Source organism: Gadus chalcogrammus, chromosome 18 (assembly GCF_026213295.1).
Source record: "Gadus chalcogrammus isolate NIFS_2021 chromosome 18, NIFS_Gcha_1.0, whole genome shotgun sequence".
NCBI classification, from domain to species: Eukaryota; Metazoa; Chordata; class Actinopteri; order Gadiformes; family Gadidae; genus Gadus; species Gadus chalcogrammus.
Genome location: NC_079429.1, coordinates 5,395,446 through 5,411,367, shown reverse-complemented (window position 1 = coordinate 5,411,367; position 15,922 = coordinate 5,395,446). Strand labels below are relative to the sequence as shown.

At 45.4% G+C, this 15,922-nt stretch overlaps 1 protein-coding gene across 1 annotated transcript; it reads left to right on the top strand.

Annotated features, from left to right (window-relative positions):
* The first annotated feature begins 10,418 nt into the window (after nucleotides 1-10,418).
* On the top strand, nucleotides 10,419-11,549 carry LOC130371764 (urotensin-2 receptor). The gene has a single exon (XM_056577625.1). It carries the CDS (start codon nucleotides 10,419-10,421, stop codon nucleotides 11,547-11,549), a length of 1,131 nt encoding a protein of 376 aa, XP_056433600.1.
* The last annotated feature ends 4,373 nt before the right edge of the window (nucleotides 11,550-15,922 follow it).

Genomic DNA, 15,922 nt, shown 5'->3' with positions numbered 1-15,922 from the left:
TGTCAGGATAATGCATTCCTCCCCCAAGAATTCCCTGGATAAAAGACTTTCTTCACTTTGAGAGGTTCAAGTGGCTTAATGTGGTTTACATATCAGCACCTGCAGCGCTGTCAATTCACACACACACACACACACACACACACACACACACACACACACACACACACACACACACACACACACACACACACACACACACACACACACACACACACACGCAACTAATTTAATCATTAACGAGGGTCTGATTAGGAAACCGCGTGATTGGCCCTTCTGCAACTGACCATCACATGCATGTCAGACACAAGTTAACAGAAGCAGAAACAGAATGAAATATTGTATTATGGTTAATATGCTATCTATAACGACAATGAGTGTGATATTGATAGATTTTGATACGGCATTCAGGATAAGGTTTACGTGACTCATTACATAATAAGGCCATGGGGATGTATGTTTCAGAATACCATCGGTAAGACGCTCCGCTGTATAAACCGCATCTTGTCATTACGAATGTTTGCCCACAACCCAAATGCAAAGATGTACCGTAAGGTCATTGTTTAAATATTAGTAGTAGGCCTATTCCTTGCGACTGCGCCGCATTTCTGATCAACTGAAGATTGACCGATGAAGATTCAGGCTTTTGTAAAACCCTGAACTTTTTGACCAATATAGAAAGCAAGGTGTCTTTTATAATTAGAGATAATGAAGATTCAAGCTTTTGAAAACCCTGAACTTTTTTCTAATTTAGAAACCAAGGTGTCTTTTATTTTGCAAGCATTTCGATGCAATGGCTTTGAATGATGGTTCCCTGACACTGAGAGCACATTCTGGAAAACGGTCTTCCTTGTTATATAGTCCATTATGAAGTGATGCCAATGTTTACTTCTTTACAAGGCTCTCTTTTACGCAGAAATCGAATTAAAATGACCATATGGAATTTACATCGAGCATTTTGAACTTCATGTATTCACTTGAATGCAAATCCCTGAATAGGGCTCCAAGAAATAAGCAGCAGTTTTGGTTCGTAAAAGCGGGATGCAACGTTTTCTTTTAGAGAATTTACGGTAGTTTGACTTTGGGAGGCAGGAGTAAAGAGCTATTCAAAACATCTACCTTTGAAAAAGCAGGGAGGCATGTTCCCAATTTCTGCATATAGAAATATGTGAATCTATTAACATAAAGTTTCCCAGTTAGTGAGTTCATAATGATAGGTTATCTTATTCTATAATTATGCGTTGAGAATCCATGTCAATTCCTTCTTCGTTTAATTGGAGCTGCAATATTTTTTTCGGAATGTAAATGAGGGGGTTCTGAGAGATTAACATCAGCCAACACCTAGACAACTAGCAATTAAAAACTGGAGACATTTAACGATTTCAAAAACTTTTTCAGAGTGTGTTTATTATGTATAGAGTACAGAGAGGGCTTTTTGAGGAAGCCCAAAATGCCTCTTGATGCAATCGGAGAGACCAAAGACCAATCATAAATGAATTGGTCGACCCAACACTGAGCGACTGAGAGAATGCAACAGACATGCTTTCAGCAGAGAGAGACATTTTTTACCATAAGAATTTGGAAGTACAAAGTGTTTTTGATATACCATCCAGTTTTTTTTTGTTTTTTTTTGTTTATCTTTAGGAATAGCATTGCTGCTGTCGCACCCCACTTTCCCATTCAGACAGATCTCTGGGAGATGTAGGGGTCCCCTCCCATATCTCCTCCCGCCCCCGTTTTGGGGGAGTTCGGGGAGAGATTGTGTCGTCCAATTAGCACAAATCGTTGGGAGCCTGAATTGACACCCCCTGATGGGGCCTGTAAGTGACTTCCTCTGATGTCCCTCATGTTGCTGCTTCTTATGGTGAATGTTTATTTCATCACCGTGACCAATCACAAGCATTACAACCCATGTAATCCCCAGTATAAAAACTCCTTATTTGAGGATTCCTGCAGCAAATTTCTCCCCAACACGTGACCTCACTTTAGAAATGTCTAAATACTTCCATAAATCTCTTATAGTCTCAACTTGTTGAGCTGAATTGTAGTTTGGTGTTGAGCAGCTTGAAACGAAGGACTGAGCAGCGCATCCCGGCAGAATGACATCATTTTAGATTAACCCAATACATAATCAAAGTTCCTGTTTCCACATGAACATTCACAATGACGATTGAGGTTAACAATAAGTATTCTTTTCATAGTATTGCAACAGGAAAGTAAAGACCAGATGTAATCTAAAGCAGTTGAAATGTCAGTTGAAAAAACAGATTTATGTTCTTATCTTTGGTGGTTATAACACTTTATAATTTCATATTCCTCTGAGAATATTGACTTTCAGAGAGGCAGACTCTCTCGTATGATCTCTACAAGGAAAGTGTTCAGCAATTCCCCAATTTCTCTCATACTTGTCTCCTATTAGAAACCTTTATCAATGCATAAGTATCTGCCAACTATGAACATACACACAATCTTAACAAAGCCAAGGAGCTAAACCTATTTAAACACCCTGCTCACACAGCCATGTTTCATGGTGTGCTGCTCACACAGCCGTAGCCCGATAACGCTTCATTAATGGTTCATACATGACAACGTCCCCCTCGCCTTGCGGCCCGGAAGGTTAGACCAGCCGTATCCCCCTGCATGTCTAAGTGGCGGTTAACGCAGAAGACCGCAAGGCCAGCAGCTTTTTGCTTATCAGTGCACTGAACATTAATTGTAAGCAATTCTGTAGCATGCCACGTGTGCTGGTATTAACTCCAATCTTTTCTTACCCTTGATGAAATGGAAGACTGTAATAAGCAACTAAAATGGCTATGGGGGAGAAATGGAATGCATTATTAACGCATAAAGGGAGACTACAGAGAAAGTTTTATTTTCACACAGGCCTGCATAATTGCAATTTTATCTTCATATTTGCATGTATATATGTATGTATTGCACAACTTAATAATGAATAATAGTCGCATCGGTCATAGTTCGGCCAAAACCATTCGAATTGGATTTTTTGTCAGGAAATCGTAAAGCTCTTTATTTGCACATTTGGATTTGTTTTATGTTTCTTTAATGCTCAGGAGACCAGCACAGAGATCCACAGTATCGAATATAGGAGTGATTATGTGGGATTGGGGACCAACTGGGCCAGCTGAGCTTCTTCGGTGCTATTAAGGCAATTTCACCCGTTGATGAGACAACCCAATTCACACTTCAGACTCTGTAATCACTCGGACAATGTGAAGAGAAGGTCTGGAGCGGGCTAGCAAAACACAAACAAGGAAAGAGATCTGAATTTAGTCGTATAAAAGATTTTCAATGTGTTTTACCGATATGATACTGATTATTTGACCCTATTAAGGGTTGTTTGACCACAAATTATCTAAGAATGGTTTTAGAATATGTTTCTATATTTCTTCATTTAAAAATAATTCAATTTTTTTAACGAAACCAATTCTTGTCGTCTAATATTTCAAAGACATTGCCATCTTAAAAGAATTCGAAGAGAGACATTCTGCGATTTTAAAAACAAAATTCCTTCAATGGTTGAGACATCAATGTTAATCATTTGAATCGTAGTTATTGTCAACTAATAATGCAATGGCGTTTGTCATCAGTGGCCGTGCGGGGGTGTGATGAGTAAAGACTGATGTCTACTTGGAACGATTAGATGGCGGAGATTCTGGTCCAGCATTCGGGCAATATAGTCTTTAAAAGGATAAAGGATAGCGTGTAGTATTTAGTAGCAACTAGCGGCTAGGTTGGAGATTTATAACACCTTACAACACCTCCCTCATCCCGCCTCCAACTACAGAGGCCTGGACTGGACTATATTGTGTAAGGCAGTAGGCATTTCCGTTTTGCGAAAAAACAACATTAAATTATTCACAAAAAGGTTGACCTTTGATGGCTCAAGCCTGCAAATAAATCAGTTTGTTCAATCTCAATCCTTTATCCTTTGCCCTAGTCTCTATGGTCACTGTACAAGTTGTACTACATCGTTATGGTACACGGTTAACATCCTGTAATGGCATTTCGTCTTTGTAGCAAATGACTAATGTTCATTATAACTGACACTGTGGAGCATGATGGATCCATGTTAACGCCCGTGGTGGTCCATTTGAAACCCCCCCACTCCGGCAGCCAGAGCAGAGAACGAAGTGTGGATCACCCCGAGCAGGAGATCAGGCTCCATGCTGCGAGGGGTTACCTCGGTGGCGGCCGCCTTCGTAAAGGTCTGTCGATCTAGAGCCACATAGGGGGGGGGGGCGAGCGGTGAGCCGGCAGCACCTCTCCCAGGTGCTTAAACGTGACATGTTATACCCCCGGGTGTGAGTGTGATTAGCCTTTACAAGTGTCAGCCTAGATGTACCCTGGATAGATTAGTCCACCTGCCTACCCAGTGGACTGTAGCAAACGTTGCTCATGTATCCGTCACACATCTAGGTGGACACGCCCACTTGTGATGTCCGAAAGAGGCCGGTTTTTAAAAATGGCTTGTAACGGCTAATCACACTCACACCTGGGGTTATTATGTCACGTTTACGTAAGTAAGACCTTCGCAGACTGAGTCACGGCTCTGGAAAAAATGGCTAGTCGGTTGTAATTATGGCTCAGCAGGCCGTCTCCGCAGGAAACTATGAATCACAATTAGCCCAGAAAAACGTTGTTGTTGTTGTTGTTGTATTTGACCCCTGGTGTCATTAAGTCAGACAAACTGAGACAGTCGCGTCATTAAAGAGGCCGCCTGCTGTTGTCTCAGCAGGAGGTCCTGAAGTATCACAAGAGAAAGAGCAACTGGAGCAAAGAGGAGAGGAGAGCGAGGAGGAGAGTTGAGCGAGGAGGAGACAGGAGGAGAGGGGAGCGAGGAGGAGAGGTGAGCGAGGAGGAGAGGTGAGCGAGGAGGAGACAGCAGGGGAGGGGAGCGAGGAGGAGAGGTGAGCGAGGAGGAGAGGTGAGCGAGGAGGAGACAGCAGGGGAGGGGAGCGAGGAGGAGAGGTGAGCGAGGAGTAGACAGGAGGAGAGGGGAGCGAGGAGGAGAGGTGAGCGAGGAGGAGAGGTGAGCGAGGAGGAGAGGTGAGCGAGGAGGAGACAGCAGGGGAGGGGAGCGAGGAGGAGAGGTGAGCGAGGAGTAGACAGGAGGAGAGGGGAGCGAGGAGGAGAGGTGAGCGAGGAGGAGAGGTGAGCGAGGAGGAGACAGCAGGGGAGGGGAGCGAGGAGGAGAGGTGAGCGAGGAGTAGACAGGAGGAGAGGGGAGCGAGGAGGAGAGGTGAGCGAGGAGGAGACAGGAGGAGAGGGGATCGAGGTGGAGAGGAGAGCGAGGAGGAGGTCAGAGTTCCGACTAATGTTAAACAACACAGCGTTTAGGAAGTGAGGGAGGAGGAGGAGGATGTGGTGTCTACTAGTGAGCAGACGAGTGTAAGAGATGGGAATGTGAGGCAGGGTGAATAGGATAGGATGACGATAGGTAGACTGTGGACATCTAACCACAAAGTAACCTAAGCACTATCCTGGGTAGTTATTTATTAAAAAGACACACACACACACACACACACACACACACACACACACACACACACACACACACACACACACACACACACACACACACACACACACACACACACACACACACACACACACACATTCTCTAAACCAGAAGGTCAAATCAAGCTGAACAAAAGACCCTGATTCTATTGATCATATCTATATTTTGTAATGTTCTGCTCTGTTCTCCCTTCCCTGTCTTGCAGCTATTCCATGGACATGCGGGATCACACAGAGCATAATTAGCCAACGTCCATTGATGAAGGATCACAGAGGCCGGGTCCTCAGGCACAAATTCAATCCCCCAGTGACCCCCAGGTCGGCAGCACTCAGGATCACAGCTCATTGTTTTAAGGTCAGTCCAACGATCACTCTGAGAGCCAGCAGACTGTATTCCGTGAGGCTTCACTACGGCATATCCTCGCCTGCTCCCCTCAGCAGACCCTCCTCAGCTTGTTGTGGTGTTTGTTGTTGTGTTTGGCGTCGTGTTGTTTGTTGTGTTGTTTGTTGAGGTGTTTGTCATTGTTGGGGTGTTTGGCGTTGTGGTGTTTGTTGTGGTGTTTTGTGTTGTGGCGTTTGGCGTTGTGGTGTTTGTTGTGGTGTTTTGCGTTGTGGTGTTTGTCGTGGTGTTTGTTGTGGTGTTTGTCGTGGTATTTGTCGTGGTGTTTGACGTGTGTTTCGACGTTCTCGCCGGTTCTGAGCGTTAGATTGTCGTGTCAGACCCAAACCCTTAAAACCACACGACCGCAATATAACAGTATCAACATCTCCTTTGAAGCCAACGAGAAGAGACCATGTTATTCCTCTGCCACATGTATCGTCCTTCAACTGAATGCCAGGGATGCCCCATGGGGCCACACTTTGTTGTTGAATTTTCCAGAATATTTGGGAGGAAGAGATCGAAGAATTTAACGAATCGACAGACCTTGAAGAATAAAGTACATGAAGGCTGAGGGCATCCGAAAACCTCAGACGATGGTCGTGGTGTGAAAAACCAACCTCTTACTTTCCTTATAGAAAAACCATCACAGACAACCCGGGCAAAGCCAGACAAATTGAAAAACCGCAATTAGTCTGGATCCTCCTTTTCGATTTCCAAGGGGTTGTCAATGACAGGAGCAGAGCAAAATAACCCTTGACTCGATCGGAGAGCCCTACGAGCAAACCTGCACGAAGCAGGCGACCCGGCACTGAGCCACGGAAGGAATGCAGCAGACAATAGCCTTAAGCAGAGAGAGCTGTGATTGTGTACCATCGACACGTCTGTGAAACAGTGTTGCCATAAATATTTGGAAAAAAAAAAAAAAACAATCTCGTTTTTTTTTTATTCTGTCTCGATAGCAGAATAAACAGACCATTCTACATAAGTTGCAGTCATCTTTGTTATTGTTGTTCCTCTGCAGTCATCGTACTTATTCCCGACGCATATTAGAAAAATGGTTGTGATTGGTCGGTCTATCTCGTACTGGGCAGAAATATTTTTGTCAGGGAGGGGAGCCAGACCTTATATGCAGAGCAAATGAAACATGATCTAGCGAGATTTGACTGGTTCCTCGGCTAATCGCAGACGCTCATGGCGGGACAACTGGGATAAAATGGTTTTCTTAGGAAAAGCTGTTGTACAAGTGCATCATCCATTCCCCTCTATTTTCATTCTGTCAACCCCCCCCCCCCCCCCCCCCTTTTTGTTTGGAAGTTTCAAGACCCATTTTTTCTAAGAAGCCCTCCATACAAAGCCCTCCATACAATAGAAATGTCTCCAATGGCATTTAGAAAAAGGGCATGTCCTATCCGAGGAACAGCGCATGCATTAATCAACTGAAATGGGAACCCCAATCCTCATTCAAGGCTATTCAGAGAATTCCCAAGAAGAAAAGTATCCAGTAGGGAGATGGTGATTCATTTGGAGAGACAACTGACTAAACATCCTTAATGCCAAGACAAGATTCCCAATAGATCCCAGCAGAAGGGTCCAGAACAGCCAGAGCTAATCCCTTCTAGATTGATCCCTGTGGACTTTAAGAGGCTCAATACCAATAAATCAGCAGGCATCATGGCAATCAGCACACATAACAAATATATACAAAGATATTAAATCCACCCTTATTAGGATTAATGTTGTTATGTTTTGTTATTTATTTGGGAGGTTTATCTTAATCATACGTTTTGTGATTTAATTAGTTTTACAGTTTATTAAATGTTGTTAATTCTTTCAATTGTTTCACTGTGAAAAACATGCTGCCTCCTATCCATTAGTAATGAAATGAAGGTATGTGTGACAATACGCCCTGTCACTAACTTCAATAACTGGCAGTTGTTGCCCTCACACCATCATATTACACAACTTACTATTAATTACAATTCCCCTTATTCAATAACCTAAATAGCTTCAACAAAAGACTTAATCTCACCTTTTCCAAATGCCTTTCTGGCCAAATCCTGGTATTGTTTGTTGTGTTAAGAAGAACATATTTGTGTGCATGTGTGTGGATGGTGGTTGGTTGAAGCAGCCTCACCTGGCCTGAGTCAGACTGATTGGAGTGTATGGGGCTGAGAGAGGCTTTACACCTGTTTGTGCATTGAGAAATGAATGTGCACAATCACCACACACGCACACACACGCACACACACGCACGCACACGCACGCACACACACTCCAAATGTATTATTATCACATTGTTCTGTTTTGTTGATATCCTCTGTGTTTCACAGCAATCCTCTGGCCAAATCAATTAGTGTCACCCTTTTGTTTGCGTAAATCATTCGGTTCCCCTGCGTCATTAAGCCGCTGTACGCTGGCGACAGTGGTCTCGTGTTGAACCGAGTGAGTCACACGTGTGACAGACAGCATCCAAACTTAGAAGCTCAGAGGTACTGCAGCCAGCGTACCTGCCCTCCTTGAGTTGGAAGAATCTCTGTTCCCTCTGAGACGCACTTCCTCAGTACTTAGGGCCCTTTTCCCTCTGCTGTTACTCATGCAGCCGTTGTGAGTTTGTGCGGTTGTGCAATGGGAACTTAGTAAATGGAAGGGATGGGTCATGTTTTTCATTATAATTAAGACTCATCATTATTTCTAACAGTCTATTTGTTTATCTATTGGTGCATTAATTCGTCCATTAATTCATCTAAGCATCCATCCATCCATCCACCCATAAATGAATGAATCCATCCAGCTATTCATTCATTCATTTATCGATCCATCCATCAATTAGTCCATTCACCAACCCCACCTGGCAATGAGATAAACAAAGATCTATCCGGACACCCCCCTCTGGACCGCAACATTCCTCAGATCGAAGCGAATGAATGGCTGGATGGAGTCATTAATCGATGGAAGGATGCTAAGATGTTTGCTGCATGGGTGAATTAATGGACAGGCACCGCGGTCAGGGCAAAGAGAGAGAGAGAGAGAGAGAGAGAGAGAGAGAGAGAGAGAGAGAGAGAGAGAGAGAGAGAGAGAGAGAGAGAGAGAGAGAGAGAGAGAGAGAGAGAGCCTCTGAGGTTAACCAATAAGCAGTCATGTGGCAGTGGGTTCAGAAAGAATAAGAATACACTTTTTGATCCGTGAAACAGTATTACTGACTTGTTTCATTTAAAATATAAACCTAAACTGCTATAGCCTACATCTAACTAGAAGTATACATATTTAACAAATTGTGGTCTAATAACCAGCCATATTATTTAAGGAACCATATTAAGGAATGCTAACATTGTTATTTGCGGACATAGCTGACCTAAAGCGATGAAAGTTCTCCCATTCAGATGTAACATCTCACACGATGAAAGAGGATCGTAACAGAGATGCTGCTTCATTTGATTTATTTGTTTCTGAATTAAACATGTCTTGCTTTGATCTTGTAACGTGTTGATGAAATATAATCAAGTTCATATTGAACACATTATTTCTACAGTTAGCCTATAATAATAATAATAATAATAATAATAATAATAATAAATTGTATTTATAATGCACTTTATATTCAAGAATCTCAAAGTGCTTAGCCTATGTTAGCCTTGAAGTCTGTTTTAACCCGTCACGTGATATTCTGTTAATTATTACAAAAAACATGAAAGCAATTGATCCTATCCAAATTGAGCTGGAATCCCAACTCCTTATCAAGGCCCTTGAAAAAATCGCTTAAGGCTATATTGGGTAACCTATTTCTAAATATTATTGTACTCTTCAAAACTGAAATCAGAGATCTGGTGTGGGGGATGGCTGATCTAATTTGTGACTATAAACCTGTACGTATGTATTTAACATGAAAGGAAAAATCAACCCAAACAAAATAGATTCTATAAAGTAAACTATGTGCAGTCACATCTTAAATATTACGTTAAAGACCTGGCTCCTCAGTCTTCCATATCAGAAATATCCGTGCGTAAAAGTACGATATAGTTCAACCTATCATAAACGTATACAAACCAGACTGGCTTAAAGGACGTTGTTAGTCAAATTAAGCTTCGGCTCTATTAATAGCCTATTCAATATTCAAGATTTCCATCAACAGGGCGCCTGCAATTGTTGACATTTTTCAATAACAAAAAAAAAAGAAATCACTTTATTTTTTGGGGGGGAAGAAGGAGTCATGCGTTTAATCTCGCTCCTTGCTGCTAAAGCATCTACACCCTTGAATATGCAAACACCCATGAACAGTAAAATCATAATTCATTCGCAATAAAGTATAGTGATCGGCTCCTGTGACGTCACAGACAGCCCAGAGCGCACGGGCGGCGCGCGCACGGAGAGAACAGAGAACCAACCCGCGCGTCAAGGAGACACGACCTGTGCGCCGCCCTGGTGCTGTTGTCCGACCGCCGGTCGCTCCCCCAAACTGACCCATGAACACAAACATAACAACCGGCGTTCATTCCGCGACGCGATGAACAACAGATCGATCAACCTGATCGGCCGTCCTGCGACGCGGGAAAGCAGCGGCGGTGGCGGTGGCGGTGGCGGTGGCGGTGGCGGTGGGAGCGCGGGAAGTGTGACGGATCACGAACTTGCGATCACCTCCACGTTCGGGACGCTCCTCTCTATGGTGTACCTCATCGGGGTGTCGGGGAATGTGTACACCCTGGTGGTCATGTGCCACTCCATCCGCTTCGCCACCTCCATGTACATCTCCATCATCAACCTCGCGCTCGCGGACCTGCTGTACCTCTCCACCATCCCCTTCGTGGTGTCCACCTACTTCCTCAAGGACTGGTACTTCGGGGACGTGGGCTGTCGCATCCTGCTCAGCCTGGACCTGCTCACCATGCACGCCAGCATCTTCACACTCACGGTGATGTGCACGGAGCGCTACCTGGCCGTCACCAAGCCGCTGGACACGGTGCGTCGCTCCAAGAGCTACCGCAAGGCGCTGGCGTGGGGCGTGTGGCTCCTCTCGCTGTTCCTCACCGTGCCCATGATGGTGATGGTCACGCAGACCACCAAGGACACGCCGGACGGGGGCGTGAAGAGGATGTGCGCGCCCACCTGGGCTCCGCTGGCCTACAAGGTGTACGTGACGGTGCTGTTCGGCACAAGCATCATGGCCCCCGGGCTGGTCATCGGCTATCTGTACATCAAGCTGGCGCGCACCTACCTGGAGTCCCAGCGCAACTCCGTCATCAGCAACGGCGGGAAGCGCTCGCCCAAGCAGAAGGTTCTGATCATGATCTTCACCATCGTCCTGGTGTTCTGGGCCTGCTTCCTGCCCTTCTGGATCTGGCAGCTGCTGCCCCTCTACCACACCAAGCCCCTGCGGCTGGCGTCCCAGACGCACACCTGCATCAACTACCTGGTGGCCAGCCTCACCTACTCAAACAGCTGCATCAACCCCTTCCTCTACACGCTGCTCACCAAGAACTACCGGGAGTACCTGAAGAACCGCCACAAGAGCTTCTACCGCTACACGTCGTCCTTCAAGCAGCGGCCGCCCAGCCTTTACTCGTGGGGCAAGTCGGCGTCTTCTAGCAACCAGTTCGAGCTGAACTCGGAGACCCTGGTGATGGGGACCTTTAGGTGACAGTGAGCCGGGGACAAGGTGAATGAACAGCGAGCTAGAGGAACGGCAGCAGGTAAATAGATAGTACATGGTGCCGTTGATTTGCTGGATAGTTACTTTGAAACGACTTATTTTTGTGTTTTATTTTCTATATCAAACTTGTGGACCTGCTGACCTGATGCATAATGGTTGACTTACGTGGTTCAGAGTGCAGCTCGTTTTAAGTAAGTTCCATTTAAGCTTTTTAACAACTGCTTCGGCGACTCCTCCTCACCATAACCCGACCTCTATCACTTTCTATTAACCCCGAGAACCCTGACGTCCTGCACAACTGCGTGATGTTCCTGTAATGCGTCCAAAAGGAGCGCATATTAAGCAGATAGCAGTTAACCGGTCTGAGAAGTGATAACTTACTTACTGATTATTACAATAGAAGCCACTTTCATCCAAATTAACTTTGATAGAATAAAATTAAAAAATGCTATAAAAAATGTTTGAATTAAAAAACAAGGACGCCTGTCAGGCAGAGGATGACATTGGGGATCAAACCCAGTACCTTTCCTTCCCTAGTAGCCACAGCACCATCCTACCCCCCCCCCCCCCCCCCTCGCCCCGCCCTCTAACCTCAGGACAAAATGGACTAAACGATTAGCCACCCCATCATTCTGCTTTCCAGTTTATTATTTACGACGTCTGATTACCTCCGAGGGGCACAATGTCCTGCCCACTGAAACGTGTGACATTACTGCCGCAGTGAATCAGCACAATAGAGTGTGAGCGTTAATTAAGTGACATTTCATTTCTTTTTAGCGCGCTGCCAGGGGACCTTTATTTGCGGGTCGGCCCCAGTGGAGAGCCGCACACCTAGTGTTGTTTTGGCCGACCTTCCGACAGGCGGAACATCACAACGCCTCACGGTTCAGGTAGACGGGCCCCGGGGCCCCTCTAACAGCAGCATCTGCTGGGCTGACGCTGAAGCTAATTGTTGCTAACTCGCTGACCTGTTGAGAAACCTGGACCTTCCCTAGCGTCTGCTCACACACACATCACAAGGCAGCTTCACATTTCCCCTAAAGTGTTAGCGACAGGGGCCCTAAAGACTAAAGATGACTCAGTACACAGCATATATGACTGAGACAGGGGCCCGAAAGATTAAAGGTACATATAGCATGCATGCACTGAGAAAAGGGCCCCTAAGGCTAAAGCTGACACAGTATACAGCATATATGACTGAGATAGGGGCCCGAAAGACTAAAGAGAAAACCTTAATATTTATGACTGAGACAGGGGCCCCAAACAGCAAAGATGACACAGTAGGCCTATATAGCATATCCTCTTGGGACAAAAGTGCTCAACACTTTTAAGTTCTAACCTTCGGGATGTTTTATGTTTTGTAACCCGAAGAAAATTAGATGTTAGATAAACTCTCAGGATGAACACATAGCCATTCACTCACCTCCTTCCCACTGATAAATCTCTTGACTGTCATATCTTTTTAACTTCTAGGAGATGTGCATTTCCCCAGACAAAGGGAAAGATGCGACTTAGGCGATCGTTGGATAGTGGGGCTGGTTCACCAGACAGGACCGGGGAAATTTCACGCTTTGAACGCTGCCTCACATGGGGGTCTTCAAAGTGTCCCCGATCCCTTCTTGCGACATAGAGGCCGTACCTCCAGGGATAGTCTCATGCGGGGCAGAATGGGACTGTGTGTCGATGGAAATGGGCCGGTGACCGTGGTCAGCGCTCTGATGGTCCATAACGGGTGGTTTCGTGGCATTCAGACCCTGCAGGAGTGTACATGGTCTCGGAGCCAGGGGGATTCGCCTGTTGTTACCATTTCTCCTGCCTTCACTAGAACCTCTGTCCCCAGTCTCAGTTGTACCGATTCCCCCAGCGAGCAGGTATCGTGAGCGAGCCAGCACCACGTCGAACAGTATATATATAACAGCATAAGCACCTTTAAGCGTCTTTTGGAATCAATTCTCAACGTGCTGCGGTTGTTCCTGACCTGAATGGGGAGCAGCGCTCGAGTTGAACGCTCTTCAGCGGAGACAGCAGCATTTCCCTCTGACGGTGTCGGTAACGGGTGTTTTAGTGACGCCGGGAAAGTTACGGAGGCTTAATCACCCAGACGGTGTGATCCGTAAGCACAGGTTGTGTTGAGGGGAGATTCCGTCAGTGAGTCGGATAGCATCTGGGACGGGAGGCTAGTGGGCTCTGCAGACGGCTCTGGCTAATAGCCCCGCTGAATGTCAGAGCCGAGCATAATGGAACTGTTCAATTAGTCAGGTGGTTGAGATTAATTACCCAGAAGCACCGTATCAGGGGAGGGTTTCTGCTGAGCGCCTCGGCCGAGACGTCCTAGTTTTTTCCCAATTAGCTCTAGAATGAGCGATCGTTAAACTTGTCTGTGTTTATTATGGCTAACTAGGTCAGAACCGGCACCAGTTTGCAGATTTATAGGAGGATGACCGAAACTATTACTGCCCCTCATCCACAGCATAAAATATTATTTATCACAGTGGGCTTTTAGAGTTTTGCCTTATATATTTTAAGTTCCATGTATTAGGCCTGGAAATCGCGGCCTTATCACAACCTCCTCCATTTTGGAAGAATAGGAGCGTTGGAATGTTTGTGTTGGAAGTAGTCTTTCTTTGGTCGTTCCTTAGTCATTAATCGCGATATGACTTGTCATTTTGGGAGGACATTGTTGTGTTTGAAACTACCATAGCTTTTCCCATGTGAAACGTGGCAAAAAGTAATTATTCATATGCCTGGGTAACAGTTTATTTATATAGTATATTGATGTATTTTCTCTTGAGTCCTCTCAATATGGTGGACTATTGACCACAGAATATCCCAGGATTCATTCTGATTTACAAGCCCATGTACAAGTATATACACCGGCTTTTACGTGTACAAACGTTTTTACTACTATATCCTTTGTGTATGTGCAATACTGCTATGGATAAAAGAATCAGCTAAAATGTAAATATAGCAGTCACTGGACGGGCATTTTGTAGGTTCTTGTTTTGAACACTACTGTATCAGTGTGTGAGACGTTTGTATTCTTAATCATGGTGTTCGTGTCAGGCCCTCCATGGAAGTTATTCCAGGGAGAAATTCCTCACAGATAAAGCCATGATGTTGGCCTGCAGGGTAGAATCACAAGTTGTTCCGTTGTTCCTGTGTTGAGATCCTTGCTTCATGTTTCTGTAGTTCAACACCGGTCAACCGGTCACCATCTGGTGAATTCTGCAAACGGAATCCACAAATCCCATCTGTTAATCTTGCCCACTACTTCTATAGGTATAATATTTTCTTACAAACAAGCATGTACTTAAAAAAAAGTCTGTGAAGAACTGTCCTCAAATTCATGCTATCGAGTTAGGAACTCGATAGCATGAATTTGAGGATCGTCCCTCAGACTTCAGGATCTTCTCAAGACTTTTGGACCTTCGCAGGCAGTAAACCAAACACTCGGCTCGAGCAGAATGTTTTTTGACAACTTTAGACAAAAAGCGAACCGAGAGTGGAGAGCCTACGTGGAGCTGTGAACAGGAGCAGCGGGACAGTGCTGTGCCAACATGTGAGCGCATCCTGCTGAAACCGGCTTTGTTGATCTCACCTCCTCCCCGCGAGCTGTGCTGACAGAAACCGGCCAGCCCCACGCTCGGTGCTCAGCCTCGATTAACAGAACTTATACAGATTATTGTCTCTGTGTTTACTGGCTGCCAACACACAGTCTTCCTTGGCGCTCCTGAATGAAACCCATCCGAAGGACGAGTTGCCTTTGAGCCGCCCCTCTGTGTATTGGCTGGATGTGGAGTTAATTATACCTTGCTGTCAGCACATTAATTTAGCAACATTTTCCAGGACACTGTGGGAAGCGCCGAATGCGTTCCCGCTCCGTTTGATCAGGGGATGGGTCAAGTTTCACTGCTGGTTCTGCATTGTCATTTTTTCATTTTATTTTATTTGATTGAACTGTTATTAAGCCAGGTTGGGTAAACATCTATTTCACAAGGGAGACCTGGCCCGCCCCAACCATCACGACACCCGAAGGTAGAATGCTGGCCGACGCAGGTCCGACATGGTCGTAAAAAACGTACTCCGACGACTTGGCCCGGGGTCGGCTGGCTGTGGTTGGGGCGATGTGCAAGCAGACTGAGAGCCTTGGGCACCTGGGACAGAGACGTAGGAGGAGAGAAACACTGGACCATCAGCACCAACGCTGCAGAATTAGTCGCTGAGCTTCCAGATAAAAACCCTGATGAAAACAAGTCACCAGTACGGCTCTTTCAGACTCCTCGTTTGTGATTAGCTCTAGAGGCAGGCAGCTCATAATTGCAATTAGCGTTTCATGTTTTAATCAGCTTCCAAAATGTTCA

What these genes read in the sequence shown, in the direction of transcription:
- LOC130371764 (XM_056577625.1), top strand. Translation starts at nt 10,419, where the DNA reads ATGAACAACAGATCGATCAACCTGATCGGCCGTCCTGCGACGCGGGAA.